The following is a 15700-nucleotide window of genomic DNA, read 5'->3' on the forward strand; positions in this document are numbered from 1 at the left end:
TCAATACATTTTGTAATAAAGCATGTATATTTTACAATCTTGGAAACATCTAAATCATTACTCACAGGAGATGTAAATCCATTAGTTGGAGAAAGTTGCCCATTAGGAAGTTTCAACCTTAGAGGACACTCCACAGCTGACGGTATATAGCTGCATGATTGTCAGATAAGTTTGCGTATGTAGATTTTCACAATTCATCCTAGTTCTAGCATAATTTCTGAAATTTAAAATGTGTTCTGATAAGTTGCCAGATTAGAAGAAAAGTTGCAGAACTAACAAGGAATAACAAAACTAGCCAGTCAAAGAAGTGAATTTAATCTAGGAGCATCATGGCCCAACAATTAGTAAGAATAACAAACTGCATCCATCATATCAACCATTTTCTTCTGAACTCGGGCATCAACCTTCTCAGGACCACTATTTAGTGAATCGTGCAGTGACAGAATCCTTAACATGACCACAGGTGACAAGATCCAAGACAGGCCTGGGAATGAGAAACCTGATTTATTTGATTTCATGAATCAGTTGTCAAACGATCAATCCAAACACATAAACAAGCATATCCTGGAGTAGGTTGTACAGTTGTACTCATAAGGAATTTTGCAGATGGCCCAGCTCAAAAGGGGAGTTAGCCTTTCTCATTTATGATTTGGATGATCCAATACATTACTACCTGGAGATTCAAGTCATCAAATACTTTGAATTTTTTGCATTCTATTTTTTTTCTAGATTCACTAGAGCTGCATTCTCTAAACTTGCTATTGAAGTTATTTGGCTGGAACTGCCGTACAAAAGAGGCATTTGTGTGGAGAAATGTGGCTTAATTATTTGTTAGGAATTGCTATCTCGAAGGTATTTGTGCATCATCAATGTCAATCTATCATTTTAAAACAAGTTTATAGCATATATTTTTGTCTTATGCACAGGATCCTTATCTAATCATCTAGTTCCAAGGTTTGCAATCACATAGGTAGCAGACATAGTTTTCTTCAATTGAAATCAAAGGCAATTGGATATGATTTATAAGGACTCTTGCAAATCAAAACCATATTCCATATCATAACAATCAGTTGTCTTCAAACAAAAGAAATAGTAGTACCATGCAATTCTCTGCCACTTTATTCTCCGGTACAAACACAAAAGCTTGCATCCAAAATTGAGAGCAGAGAATCAGAAACATTTAACAAATAAATCACAATGGCTGAGCTTATGGTCGCTTCAAAAAATTAAAATGACAAAGCAATTTTATGTTTACCACAAACTATTTTGACATTCGAAACACATTTAAAAGCTCAACGGGAAAAGAATTCAGTTAAGAAATAAGAAAAAGAAAAAGAAAAATACATTGCAAAATGCAATATCTTAGAACGCCCAGCAGCAGCAACCGACGTATCCAAGTGCCATTCATTGGAGTTAACCTGCAACATTTGAATTAACAAAGATTTGTTTAAAGACAAGAATTATTGCATTCAATGGTAAGAAACCACCTCTATGGTCAAAGACAAGCAACATCTAATTGCAAAAATCTACAAAAGGTTGCAACTGAAAGCAATTCAAGCAGCCTCTAAAACCAGATATCATATCACTCTAGCAAAAGGAAATAGTTGTAATTTCCTAATAGAAAAAACTTTTGGAGACTGAGAATATCACTGTTTTCTATTGGAACATTATTGAGTAGATGATGGTAAAGGAAGCAATAATATTCAAAGGCATGGCAAGCTTAAACACAATAATCCAAATAACTTGCCTTCTTCTAACAGTGTGTATTTATTTGCTCCATGGTATCCCAAGCTTCTATTCTTGCTTGTAATATCTTATCTAAGTTATTAGGGTTCAGCTGTGGGGTCATGGAATTTTCTATAGATATAGATTCAGGTTTCATGTATTAATATTTTTATTTCACTGATTCAGAATCATGTGGATATTGAGAATCTCTCTCTCTCTGTCAGGCATGCGTGCATACTCTGAGGTACAGGAAAGCAGAGATTTGAGAATACTCATAACACTGGTGCTGCCCTACAGATGTGAGATACGGGACCAAGAATATCTATAAACAGATTGAGTTAGACTAAAATATTGCAGAAACACTTGATAACAGCCTTCTTTGGAATAAAGCTAAGCACTCCAAATGAGATACTTCTAGCAGAAATTGGTTTAAACCCAGTAGAACTTGAGGCGATAAAGAAGCCAATATTATAGAGACAAAAGTTGCAGATATGGCCCATGAAAGGTTACCCAACAAGATCTTCCAGGAAGACTTAAAAAGAAGAAAAATGTTTGGGAGTTCGAATGCAAGACGTGGTTCGACAACTGGAATATAGTTGAATAAAGTTGCTTGGTAGATAGGAAGGAGCTGACAATCCATGGACCATTTCCGAGAATGTTACAGAAAAGGAAAATGGAAAAGAGATCCCAAGATGAAGCAACAGTACTACACAGACAGCTTCAACCAAGAAGAAGAAATATGAACTTAAGATTAAGTAAGAAAACAACAGAGAGAAAACTAGATTTTGGCTCAAATAAGAACTAGCATACTTAGATTAAGATGTGCACCCTTTGTTATCACATCCAAAAAGGATCACCATCATTGTGTGGAACAAAGAGATCCACTGACATATGTTGAGAATCATCTGCAGAATCATCCATTAAATTATAGTAGGACAGGTCCTGCAGACCTGTGAATAGAAACTGTATCAAAGAAGGTGAGAAAATACTTAGCTCCCCCATGTATCAAAGAAGGTGAGAAAATACTTAGCTCCCCCATGATTTTCCTTGCAAATTCACCCCTTCTACTCAAAGTTTGGTCAAGTCCATGGATAAATTGCTTTGAAGAATTCAAGACCACAATTCTTAAGCAAAGATTGATCCCAAGTGAGTGAATATATGGGAAGAAGTATCATTATTGTGTTGATCATGTGCATATTTGTCAATGCATGGATGCTTTGATGAAGTTTTGCTATGTGTCTAACAATGAAGAGAGGATCGTGTGCCCAAGTGGTCCCCATGAACAGTCAGAGGACCCTCTAAGTACAATGGTATCAACCAAGTACTAGGTCAATTCTCGTCTCATAAAGTCAAACTGGCACAGTTGCATATATTGCTCAATAAAATTCTAGAGTGACAAGGAAAGCTTTGTTGTCGTGGCAAAACAAACCAAGGTTCAAATCTCCTTGGCTGAATTATCCATTTGTGGGTTTAAATATTTTGAGGCAAATTGATATTTGAGGACATTGAATTATGATCCAACTAAGCATTGGTGAGTGTTTTCAACCAAGTCGAAAATAGAGTGGAGAAATTGGTAAGACCAATGGCTAGCCAACCCCATTGAAGAATCGAATGAGCATGGAAACTTGAAGATATTTCCATCATGAATCAAAAGAGGGAAAATTTATGATCCAAAAATTCCATGAGGAGAAATAAAGAAGAAATAATCTTGTTTCATTACAAGACACCCTTGTTCAACCTTGTGATGAAGCTTTCTTCTTACACGATATCAATGTCTCCCAGCAGGATATTATTTCTCTTTTGCGAAATGAAATGTAGGTCTTAAGGAGTATGACGATAGGTTGGAGGAAGCCAAGACCCATTTGTAGGATGAGACTGGTTTCTTGCAGGTCTCAATTTATGGGTTTTGCGAGGGAAGTTTCTCCACTTGTACAACCTTCCTGTCAGTGCTGATCTAATAAATGATTGTTTTGCCCCTTTTCCAGTGAACTTTTACTAGAGACATGAATCTTTGAAGGTCAAAAAACTTACTAACCTAAGTGGGATTGAACTAGCCTTTGCCAGCAAATAGCATTAGCATGCCCAATTTCGAATGTCAAACTTTTATCTAGCATCTTTTCACTAAACATAGTTGGCAACTATTTCTAAAGGTATTTCCCATGTCTTCAAATAACAAGGTTGATTTAGCTTTAAAGGGCTTTTCAGATGTGCTTTCTTAGGATTTTATAATTGAAAGATTTAGTTATACTGCCAACTCCCATCAAGGCAACTCGAACTAACCTTTTCTACTTGAAATTTAGCAACAGCTTGAAATAGGACCCCTTTGCTTGACAAGCTTGGCAAAGATACCAGTTGTGGATACAAGGCCAGTCATGGTCAACTTGGCAATGTGTAAAGTGGGTCGAGTTAGAATTTTGAAAAGTCAACCAGCAACGAATTATGATCTCAGACTTAGACCATGCAGAATCTCATTGATATATATATCCTCCAACCACTGCAACGTGTCATTATGTAAGTAATTCACATGCTCAGTACTACTCTTGAGTCTTAACTCATCACCCTTCAGCAACCAAAACCTTGAACCACTCCAAAGTCACAAACTTGAAAACATGGCATTCACCCTTTAACCGTCATACATAGAAACTGTTAATTATAGACAGCCTAAAAAGCAATCTTCCTTCAAAAAAGAAAAAACCAAAAACCAAAAAAAAGTTGATTATGAAAGAAGGTTGCATAAGTCTTGTTAACTTTGTTACCCACCACTTTGTGGGTGACATCCCTAGGAGAATTTTTTCTCCATGGTGAGCCTCAGCCAGCAGCCAGCAGACCCTTGATGCCTCCCACTATCTCGTTGTGCCATTTCTCTGCCACCTGAGCCAACCATGTGGTCCCTCACCCACCTGTACTGATCGTATGTTTGAAGGTGGACCTCCTGAATCTAAAGGTATGTCTTGTCATTTGGTAATTGAGTATTGGGTTTACTTATCATGGATACTTCTGGGTATGGATTGATGGGGGGATTTGGCGGAAAGAGTGGGCTTAGTTTGTGCTCTTGTCCCCTTGATCTCTTTTGGTTGTTACCCTTGGATCTTTGTCTCGTGTGATCTCCTTTATTGACTATTTGGTTCTAGGGTGGTACTACTTGGGAAACCCTGACTTTGGGTGTGTGGTCCCGCTCCTTTACCCGCACATATTACTTCCTTTCCACTCACTATACCCCCATTCATATACATCCCCATTCTGGGTCCACATAGGGCTAGCCTCCCTATCCCCTTGCCCCTACCTCGGGTCAGGCCTAGAATGATGCCCCGGAGGTTGAAGCAATTAAAAGAAAAGGTGAAAAGCATAATTGGCCACATTTAACAGGAAATTGTACCACAAAATGCAAAAGATGGTCGGGACAAAATAATCAGCACGTGGGCAAAAGCCAATACATGAGCTCTACCCTAATCCATGGCCATCACCCTAGTTCCATAGGCCCTAGATGAGCCTCCTTTATCATTCAGGAACCCATGATTGTCCCAACCCCTGGAGGGCAATGAACCGCCCTACCTAAAAGGGGGTAATCACTGTTATATCTTACATATCATGCTCTTATCCTTTGAGCCTCAAGTAGTTAATTAAATAAATTCATAAAAGGCAAAAGGTATATAAAGAAGGGTGGAAAATCAAGGTCGGGGCACCTCATGTACCATGATTTCTCCCTCCTACACATTACATACCTAGGTGTGGATTTCCCTTTATCTAGCCACCCCTATGCCCCACTATGTGGCCCAGAATTGCCCCTCTCATTCCCTATTCCATTTCACTTATTTGTCACTTGCCAAACCCATTAGAGGGATGTACCTTGGATATACTATCCCCTTTAAGGACTAAAACCACCTAATAAGGTACTTGGCTAACCCCCTTTGGAGCTTGGAGACACTAGCACATGCAAAAGCCCACTACAGAAGGGCATGCCATTATGAAGTGCCCACTTTTCTATCCATGATTTGTAAGTTCTTTTACCTGATTATTTTAATGATTGGTTGTACTGGAAGCCTAGGGGATGCATTGGATCTTATGCAGGATTGCAGGTGGTTTCCATTTGGGTTTGGTTTCCCTATATGGGATCCGGATCCCCAAAGGTCTACATTGGCACATATAGGGTGTGCATAGAGAGCCATGGGCCTCCACAGCAGCAGGCAATACTCCACAAATCTTCATGGATGTTCAGAGACTACTAGGGATCCACTTTTGGGATGATGGTGATATGCCTAGTACACTATGTCCAGCAAGCCCCCACACTCTTGGCACTTGTACGATGTCATGGCAGCATTCATTCCACCTCTTGGACAATTACAGAGGATCTACAAGCATCTCTGGTTCATATGGAGACCCATGGGGTCATTGATGTGCCCTCAGACCCACTGGGAGCACCACAGGTCTACTACTTGGAGAACAAGGGGCCACCCCCTTGTCCATCATATTCCAACGAATTTATTTCTCAATATGGCACTTCAGGATACTATTGAGCCTTTGGAGGGCCCTACGACATGCACATACTATTATTTGGCCCCTTGTGAGGCTTATTTTCACATTTGTGAGCTAGTTTGGTGGGCTTGTCACCAATAGGGGTTTTTATTTGCACATTATTTTATCATTAGGGGCTAATGTAGGCCCATAGGCTAATTCGAATTCCTTAGGAAGCTATTTATTCATGTTAGATACATTCATTTGTATCATCACTTGATTGGGGATCTCTTTAATCATAGAGAATTTTCGCACTTTTTCCTTGGTGGATATTTTTGGAGATGGATGAATTTTGATGTATGGATTTGGGCTATTTCTCTTGCCTTGGAGCTTTATTGAGCAAACGAAATGTTGGTTGGATATACTCTATAACGTTGTAAGTAAATATGGATGTTATTATTCTATTTGCTGCATACTACTAAAATTAGGGCTAGTTGTTGCATTATCGAAATGTGGAATTGAGCATGTTGTCGTAGAGATTTATTTATCTCAAGAAGCTTGCATCATTTTCTTTTAAGTATAAACGCTTGAAAGTCACGTTTCTTTTCTTTTCTTTCTCTCAACATTAGACGAAGTTGACTTTCTGGGCCTCCTTGATCAAAAAACCAAGTTCTTACTCATCATTATCCTTGACTCCATATCCCCAAGTGATCTAGGCACTGATCCCTCAAAAAAGGGTGATCATTTCAACCCTCTTTTAACCATTTCCCTCTTTTTCTCCAATTCTAGCCCCATTAGGTCACCTAGGGCATCAATTTCCCAGGAATTGTCCCAAAGAAAAAAAAATTGATCTCCTATAGGCTACTGCGCTGGTGGGTCCCCTCCCTCTCCTCTAAATTTGAGGCAATTCTAATGGTGGAATCTCTGGGAATCTCAAGCCCTAGCTCTAGGATCGAATTGTGCCTAGTCGTCCCCAAGGCTAGACCTCAATAGGATCAATTCAAATTTTGAAGAAAGTCGTCTTGTTTGGTCCTTTCCCTTCACCTTGTCCAGGATAGGAACATCATTGGTTGCTACATTCCATCCCCAAACTTGGAATAGGTCCACTTGGCCCTACGTGGTCCCACTTCTCAATAAAGACTATTTGTCAAGGACCATTTTGGAATCCGAGTTTCCCAAGGATTATAGGGATTGAAAAACTTGTTCATAAGCCTATCCTCTCTCCCTCAACCCTCCAATCCTCGCCCCTTATACCTGGTGGACTAAGTCCCATGCTTAAAGAGCATGCAAGCTCCATTCTTCACTCCATCCTTGGGAAAGAGTTTTCAGGGTCACTTCTCACCTATCCATTGACATATACTTTACAAGTGAATCCCGACACCACCGGGACTCCTCCCATCAGTGAAAGTCCGTAAAGAGCAAGGAGACTTAGTTGTGGTGACAGTGGGCTAAACCTCCACAGTTGCCCTTAACCTAGTTGTTGCTCTCTTAGGAACCCCTTTAGGTCCCCTGCTGGTTTGAGTGGTAACAAACTTTTCTTAAACCTAGCACCTGGCAATTTGTTGACCTAGATCTACTGAATAAATGTACAACGAAATTCTTAACACAATTAGCAAAAGCAAAAATTATACAACCAATCTCAATCACAAGTGACACAAACAAATTCTGCCCAATCAATAGTTCTTCATTAAATTTGAACTTACTTGGGCTCTCATTTTGGGATAACGGCCCAATTTGAGAAAATTACGGATACAAAATGCTTTGGATCTGATCCAATAGATCAGGCCCTAGATCTGTCCTAGATCTCCTTGGCTGATTTGGATCTCCAATGTTGCATGTATGCACTTCCTCCAACCCGGCACACTTGAGTATCACACTCCTCACTTGAGAAAATCCTGCTCTCAATGGCTAGTGCCATTGTCTAGTGTATCTTTCTCCTCTCATTAATCTTGCTTTTATAACTTTACATTGACCTAAATCCTCGTTGTTGGTATCTTCCTTATTGTGACGTTGCTAGTGTCTGCTAGAATCATACAAGGCTCATGAACTCATAAGCTGCTAGGATGCTTATGCACTCTGATACCACTGTAATGATCTAGGGAAATTTTTCTTTCTAGGGCTTCTTATTTTGCATAGGGTTTTCCGCATATAATTAGGGTTTTGCAACAAATCAATTAAAAAAAAGGCTCACAATACAAGTATAGTCAATATTGTTCCAACAAGACACAACTCAATTAATACAATAGTCATCAACACAATATTGTAAACCATAAATTAATCCAAAACATAATCCAAATTCCAATGATGAACACGATGCTTGTCTATTAATGACCAGGCATTATTACATACTCTAAAAATGGGCTTAACTCTAATAACAGTTCAATAACCAATGGAATTCCCAATGTGATGCAAACAATGCATACAAATTCAATAAAAATGCCCTAATCAGTGGTATGGGCCTTTTTGCAATGGTGATAATTAATTAGATACCCAAATTGACCTTAGGTCTGGATTCGGCCTTTATCTTGGATCTGGTCAATCTAAGCTCTGGTACCTACACAAGATTTATGCTTACGATCACGGCCTCAATCTTGTGGAACGAAGCTCTGAAAACCTCCTCACTCCTGCCTCAGGAGACTCGGCATCCCTAGAATCAAACAAACGCATAGATCATTCGTTTATGGTTAGGGCTTTGGCCCGGTAGTATGAAGCACAGAAACCCTCCTTGCTTGGTGTCCCTAGAATCAAACAATTGTACAAGAGAACTGCGATTTTGATTGCACAAATTGTGATATGTTCAAATTATGCAATTGCCCCAAACTTTGTGATCTGCTTCAAGGTGATAAACATAGCAAGTTTGCAAAATCGTTGGCCAGTATTATGACTCAGAAATTCGTCTATCTTAGGAACTGTGTGTTGAAAATGTAACTAGTTTCAGTCTTCATAATTGTTGTACTCATTTCAATATGTATCTGTTAAATTATGGTATGTTCTATGCTTATAGCAGTTTACTTATTTTTCTTCTTATTAGCCACAGATTAGCAATCACATATACATTAAGTAAAGTGCAGATAGAACATTAAATGATCAACAGAAAACAAGCCAAGATAAGAGACACAAGATGTGGCGGCTAGCCAGGGACAAACCCCAATGCGGGGAAACCCTTTGATCAAATCTTCTTTTATCTTCAATAGTTTAGCATAGAGAAATAGTACAAAATCTGAATTCTGTAATTTTATATCAGCAGCAAAAAACCCTAGATCAACAAAGTCAAACTTGGTTAAACTAGCTGAAATTGACCTCTAAAATACTTGGTCAATTTCCGGTCAACTTGTCCTCGAACAGCTTGAAGAAACAACCCTAGAACAGCCCCAAAAGTTTAGTCAATTTGCAGATTTCTGAAGTCAACTTGCAGCCCTAAACTAGGGCAGTCAACACCGGTCAAACCAGAGGTCAAATCACCTCGATTTTCATGCCAAAAATTGCGGCCTACCTAGGAGAGGCAACCACACCCAATCCGCACTTCTGGAAGGTCAACGCTTGGTCAACGCTAGTCAAAGAGATGACCTGCTGCCCTAGCGTCCTTCTTTCTGCGTCTTCCTTGCCCTAGGACGTCTTCCTTTCAGCCACACATGTAAGAGAGAGAGAGGCTCATTTTATGCGTAGGAGAGAGAGAGAGAAGATGAGTGAATTGAATTTTTCCAAATGAGGAGAATGCTCCTTGTATTTATATGCAAACATTGAGATTGAATAGACATGACTGTTGGGCTTCTGAGCCTACATAAGTTTGCTGGCTGACCTTGACAATTTGTCCATAATCAAAATAAATTCATATCTCCATAAATACTTATCGGAATCGGATGATCTTTAGATCAATCCTACACCTCTCAATGAGAGGAATCTAGGAAAAATATCAAAAGCCATAAATAAGGTGACCCACGTGGAGTTTGGCCCTAGTTTCCAATTTTAACACTCCCTCTCAACTAAGGAGAACTTCATCTGCAATCCGTCAGACCGTCGCTGCTATCCATCCATCAAATGCATTGCCTTGTACAGCTTGACCCCACACTGCTCTGCTCTGCTTTGCTCTACTCTGCTTTGCTCGAATTATGAAGAAGAAGAAATGATCAAGGATGTATCATACCATCCTCCACTGACCCGAAGTCAGTCTCAAAGTGTGAACCACTCTCACTGATCCCAGATCAGTATCATTGATCCCAGATCAATGAAGGTCATCCTAGCATAGGTAGTACAGTAGATACAACGATGCGTCCATCGATGGTACTACTATGGTTCATATCCTCATTTCCCTGCTCATTGATCAGATGAGAGGTACTTCCCATGAGTCCCAGACTGCATGGGTAGGATGCTTCCACAGGAGAACTAATCATCCTGTCCACAGGAAAACGAATCATCCTGTCTAGTGGATGCCACGGAGAACTAATCATCCTGGCCTACAGGAGAACTAATCATCCTGCTCCACAGTCGCCACAGAGAACGAATCATCCTGGCCCACAATAGAACTAATCACCCTGTTCCACAGTCGCCACGAGGTGTCACAGGGGAAGGTTGAACCTTTACCCTGTACATTGTGCACCACCAGGGGATGGTGAGTCGCCTTGTGGTCACATGTCGCTCCAAGAAGTACCCCACGCCCCGCTGGAGCTTCCAAAGCTCAATACATCATACTCAACCCTCATAAGAGGGTCTCTGAACGACACCAAGTCGTTCTCGAAAAGTCAGGAATTTGACCTTTCCTAGGGGCTTTGTCAAAATGTCGGCGACCTGTTCATCTGTACCGATATGTTGGAGCCTTATTGCTCCTCGCTGCACCATATCTCGAATATAGTGGTACCTGATATCGATATGCTTGGAGCGATCATGAAATACGAGATTCTTTGATAAACGGATCCCGCTCTGGTTGTCACACAGAATCATGGTGGTATCCAATGTAAATCCAAACAGCTCACTGAAGAGCTTTCGCAACCAGACTGCCTCACAGGAGGCCATGCTAGCAGCAATGTACTCTGCCTCGGCGGTGCTCAAAGCCACCGACTTCTGCTTCCTGCTCATCCAAGATATCGAGGCAGATCCCAAAGAGAAACAGCACCTGGAAGTGCTCTTTCGGTCCACCACACTGCCTACCCAATCAGCATCAGTATACCCAAGTAGTCTCACATCTCCGGCAGTGTATCTCAACCCATGAGTGATTGTGCCACAAAGATATCTCAACATATTCTTGGCACCAATCCAATGTGAGTGGTGAGGCTTAACCATATGTTGACTCAATGTGTTGAATGCAAAGCATATATTCGGACGAGAATTCACCAAGAACATTAATGCTCCGACGAGTTGACGATACTCAGTAGCATTTCGTAAAACAAGTCCGGCAGCACTACCGCATAACTTCTTGGAGTCAAGCTCCATCTGGGTAGTTACGAGCTTGTAGTCCACCATGCCAAATCTCTCCAATATCTTCACCACATATTTTCCTTGAGATAGGAAAATCTCCCCTGGTTTCTGCCAAACTTCTAGTCCTAGGAAATAGTGCATAAGTCCTAGGTCTTTCATCTCGAACTCAAAAGCCAGCTCCCTCTTACATTCGTGAATGAGAAGGTCTGCACCTGTTAGAAAGAGGTCATCAACATATAGCACCAGTATGAGAGGCTTGTCATCTATAACCTTAAAGTAAAGGTTAGGGTCGGCTTCACTCCTAGTGAATTCTAGCTTCATCAAGTAGCTATCGATCCTCTCATACCATGCTCTGGGTGCTTGCTTTAGCCCATATAGGGCCTTCTTCAACCTGCACACATGAGATTCTCGATCATAAATCTCAAATCCTTCGGGTTCCTCCACATAGACCTCCTCCTTGATCGAACCATGTAAGAACGCAATCTTGACATCCATCTGATGTAGGTTCTGTTGTCGCGCGGATTGACACGACAACCCTCAGACCGGGGGCTGTCACTCTGATCCCCGATCCCTCCGTTTAAGCCTGTCTCCCGCGGCTAAGGGGGGTAGACCCTGCGAGATGATGAGACCAACTGTCGACCAGTTGGTTGGGAGACACGAGACACGCTTAAGATAAGCACTAAAATGATTTGATTAATTTAGCAGACCAGTGCCTTAAGAAATTGTTGTGAAAAACGATTACTTGTTAAATGATATAGAAACATGAACCATGAACAGCAATCATCTATCATCAGCTAAAACATAATGCTCAAAACGATATCTGGCAACTGAAAATTTCGAAGAGATAAATGTCTTAAAACACCACGAGAATCACAAATCATTATCCAGATATCAATTTCGTATCTCGACTTGAAAATTCAGAAAGATATAACATGAAAACCACTGAAACTGGCAAAATAATTTTCCACAAAAAAAATTTCGAGTTTATTTTATTTATTTATTTATTTTTTATTTTTTATTTTTTTTTAAATAAAATCTAAAAATTAATCTAAAACTGAACTATAACCCTAAAAATCCAATTTTTTTTTTTTTTTTTTTTTTTATTTTTTTTTTTTTTTTTTTATAAAAATGAAAATTAAAAAATCTAAAAAAGTAAAATTTAAAATCTATTCTAAAAATCTAAAAAAAATTAACTATACAAAAAGATAAACCTAAGTTTAAAAAACTAAATAAAATCTTTTTTATTTTTTTATTCTTTTTATTTTCATATAATAAAAGTCAAAACAATTAAAATCTAAAAAATAAACCAAAGATCTAATTCAAAATTAGGATCTAAATCTAAATGTAAATCTAACATTAAAACTATGCATAACCCTACAAAAATTTAAAAGAAAACTAATTTAATTATAAAACAAAACTAAAATTATTTTTAATCTAAACCTAATCTAAACCTACGCAAGGATATGCATATCAAAAGAAAGGCGGAACCTACGTCTGGAACTCGACGGCGGCAGGGAAAAACTCGAACCAGTTCACCTGAAATGCTGGCGTTCACTGCGGTTTCAGTTATGAAGAGTTTTCTGTTGAATGACTTCCAGCATGAATCGAAATGGGTTGTTCGAACAGAGAACCGTGACCCAAACGAAAATTCCACTTGTTGGTTTGACGTGATGACCAGATCCGCAGGCCTTGCCGCTTCAAACACCAGATGACAGCGTTTTGAAGGAAGAGGCATGGATCGATTCTGAAGACGTGCAGGTGAAATCACAGTAATGAGTCGCCAGCAATAACCGTTTAACAACTTACCTTAGGACGTGTATTTCAGCTGGAGCGGAATGGTTTCGACTGAGATCGGATCAGCTCAGGTGGCCATGAAAAATCGACAATGAATTTATGATGAAGACCTCAGATCAATGCCTGACTATGATGAGCTGAGCCACGCAGATAAAAAAAAATTCGATTTGGCAGCGGACAGAGATTTTGAAACCGGATTTGAAGACACCTGAGGATTTCGACTGAGATCGATTCATGAATCATTTGACCCTTACGCTCTCAGCACTCTATGAATTCGTCTGACTGCGTGATGGCCTGCAGGGTTTTGATTTTTGCTTGTTTGAGACGGCTTTGAATCATTTTGCTGCATCAATATACAGATTTCTTTTCTACGCCAGAAGGCTAGGAGCCAAGACACGTGAATAAAAGGGCGTTTCGATATCAATGTCTGTCAACGGCCCAAAAAAATTTTGAAATCGATTTTAAAGAAATCAGCAGCAAGGGTTTTGCAAGAAGCCTGATTCCCTGAGCGCGGAAGGACTGCAGCTGCTAGCGAAATTGGATACGGACGAGGGTTTTTCGGAAAACTTTAACAATCCTGCAACCTGAGATAAACCTGATCATCCAAAAATAATATATACATAAAATCAGAACTAAAAACCCCAATGAAAACTGTATAAAGCAGAAATTTAAAACCCTAAACCGCTGATTAATGTACAGATTTGGCCCCTTAACAGCCAGATTCAGCCATGAGCACAGGAAAATATTTCAAAGAACAGAAATTTGAACTTTGTTGTGAACAGAAAGAAAGTCTCTCATGAAAAACAGGAAATAAACTTTAAATGATTAACCCAGGGCCCAAAATCAGCTGGGCTCTGCAAAGAAAAGCCTGTGGGAGTCGGCTGGTTCAGCCTAGAACTTCCCCAAACGCCCACCAATATCTTTCACCTAAAGATTTCCTGCACATCTCAAGCAACCATCAATAAAGAGAGCAAGAATGCTGCTAGATTTCAGGAAATAATGGAGATACCTGCCATTATTTCAGAAACCCTACAACATTCAAACCCTAGCACGTGAGCAAGATACCTGTACTCACAATACTCTGAAAACCAGCTATTATTAACTGCTGAAAACTGAAATATGCAGAAAAACAAACATCTCACAGCAATTCCAGAGAGTAACACCAGCCAGTTTTGAACCCCAAAGTCTTTTTATTAACCAGAAAATCAGATTACAAGAGAGCTTTTTCAGTACAGACTCACAGATCAGATGATCTGAAATGACCCCTAGCACCCTACTTAAAGGAAATGCCTCCAACGGCTAGTTCGAGTGATCCATGTAGAAATGATCTCGACCGTTGATGAGGATCAAGACATCTCTTGATCTCATCCGTCGATTTATTCACTTAAAATATTATTACTTTATTAGTTAGGGTTTTTGCTTTATATTTCATTTTTTAATTTTTACTTATTTTATTATTTTATTATTTTTATTCATTTTTTAATTTTTTAATTCATTTTAAAATGGATCATCGAACTAAGCCTTCGGAAACATCACCTAGGACCTAGGACCTAGGACTCATGAGGGGATTTAAAACATTTTTCAACCCTCAGGACACATTACATCATGACTTTTACAATTTACATCTTAAGGGAGAAAACCCCTTTAACATAGACCCTCACAAATCACCCAGTTCTGCGACACAACTAATCTAGCAGATCAACACACTAGGATTCTCCTAAAATTCCAATGACAAAATCAATCCCGGCTTTGGGGTCAGGTTTGAAGGAAAACTCTGCCGATCCGTGGATCGGTGAGACAAAAAACCTTCCGGGACGTAGATTATCATCAGAAAGTTAGGTCCACCTAGGCAAATTACATACATGACTCATGTCTGCTAAGATTATTAAAATCAATACATGCAAACTGGGTTTACAATCAAAAAGATCAAGTTGCTGATGATGGTAGGATGGCACGGACATGCTGATCAGGTGCTGCCCCTTTTTGCCAAGAAAAGGGGGATGTACTGCATGGGTAGTTGACCAGTAGAGGTCAACATCTGGCTCTACTTGGGGACACGTTGCTGCTTGCAGGAATGTGAGAATCCAGAATCTGCATCCATACAACACAAAAATAAGTAGCGTCCATCCAAAAAATCAGCATATACATTAAGCACATAAAAGCTCTTCATTTATTAACTATCTAATAACATGAAAAGTAAATCTAATCCTAAAACAGAAATGAAACGTTGAAAAGACGAGGAGTAGAGTTAGAAATACAATACAAAAAATGCCCCACGGCATCAGATGTGTTCAATATAGTGCATACTGAGCATTTG

The 15700-nt window shown here is 39.6% G+C and overlaps 1 protein-coding gene across 1 annotated transcript in view; it reads right to left on the minus strand.

Annotated features, from left to right (window-relative positions):
* Positions 1-15700, minus strand: part of LOC149141867 (GPI transamidase component PIG-S-like protein) — a 155835-nt gene that overhangs the window by 47362 nt on the left and 92773 nt on the right. Inside the window, exons 5-6 of the mRNA XM_089450069.1 lie at positions 1345-1418; positions 66-150 (exon numbers count right to left, since the gene is read on the minus strand). Of these exons, the coding sequence (XP_089306195.1) occupies positions 66-150; positions 1345-1418 (159 nt within the window). The remainder of the gene's footprint in view (positions 1-65; positions 151-1344; positions 1419-15700) is intronic.

The sequence above is a fragment of the Pinus tabuliformis genome, chromosome X (assembly GCF_031772625.1).
Source record: "Pinus tabuliformis cultivar Carrire ecotype Pingquan chromosome X, CPIR1, whole genome shotgun sequence".
Taxonomy (NCBI): Eukaryota; Viridiplantae; Streptophyta; class Pinopsida; order Pinales; family Pinaceae; genus Pinus; species Pinus tabuliformis.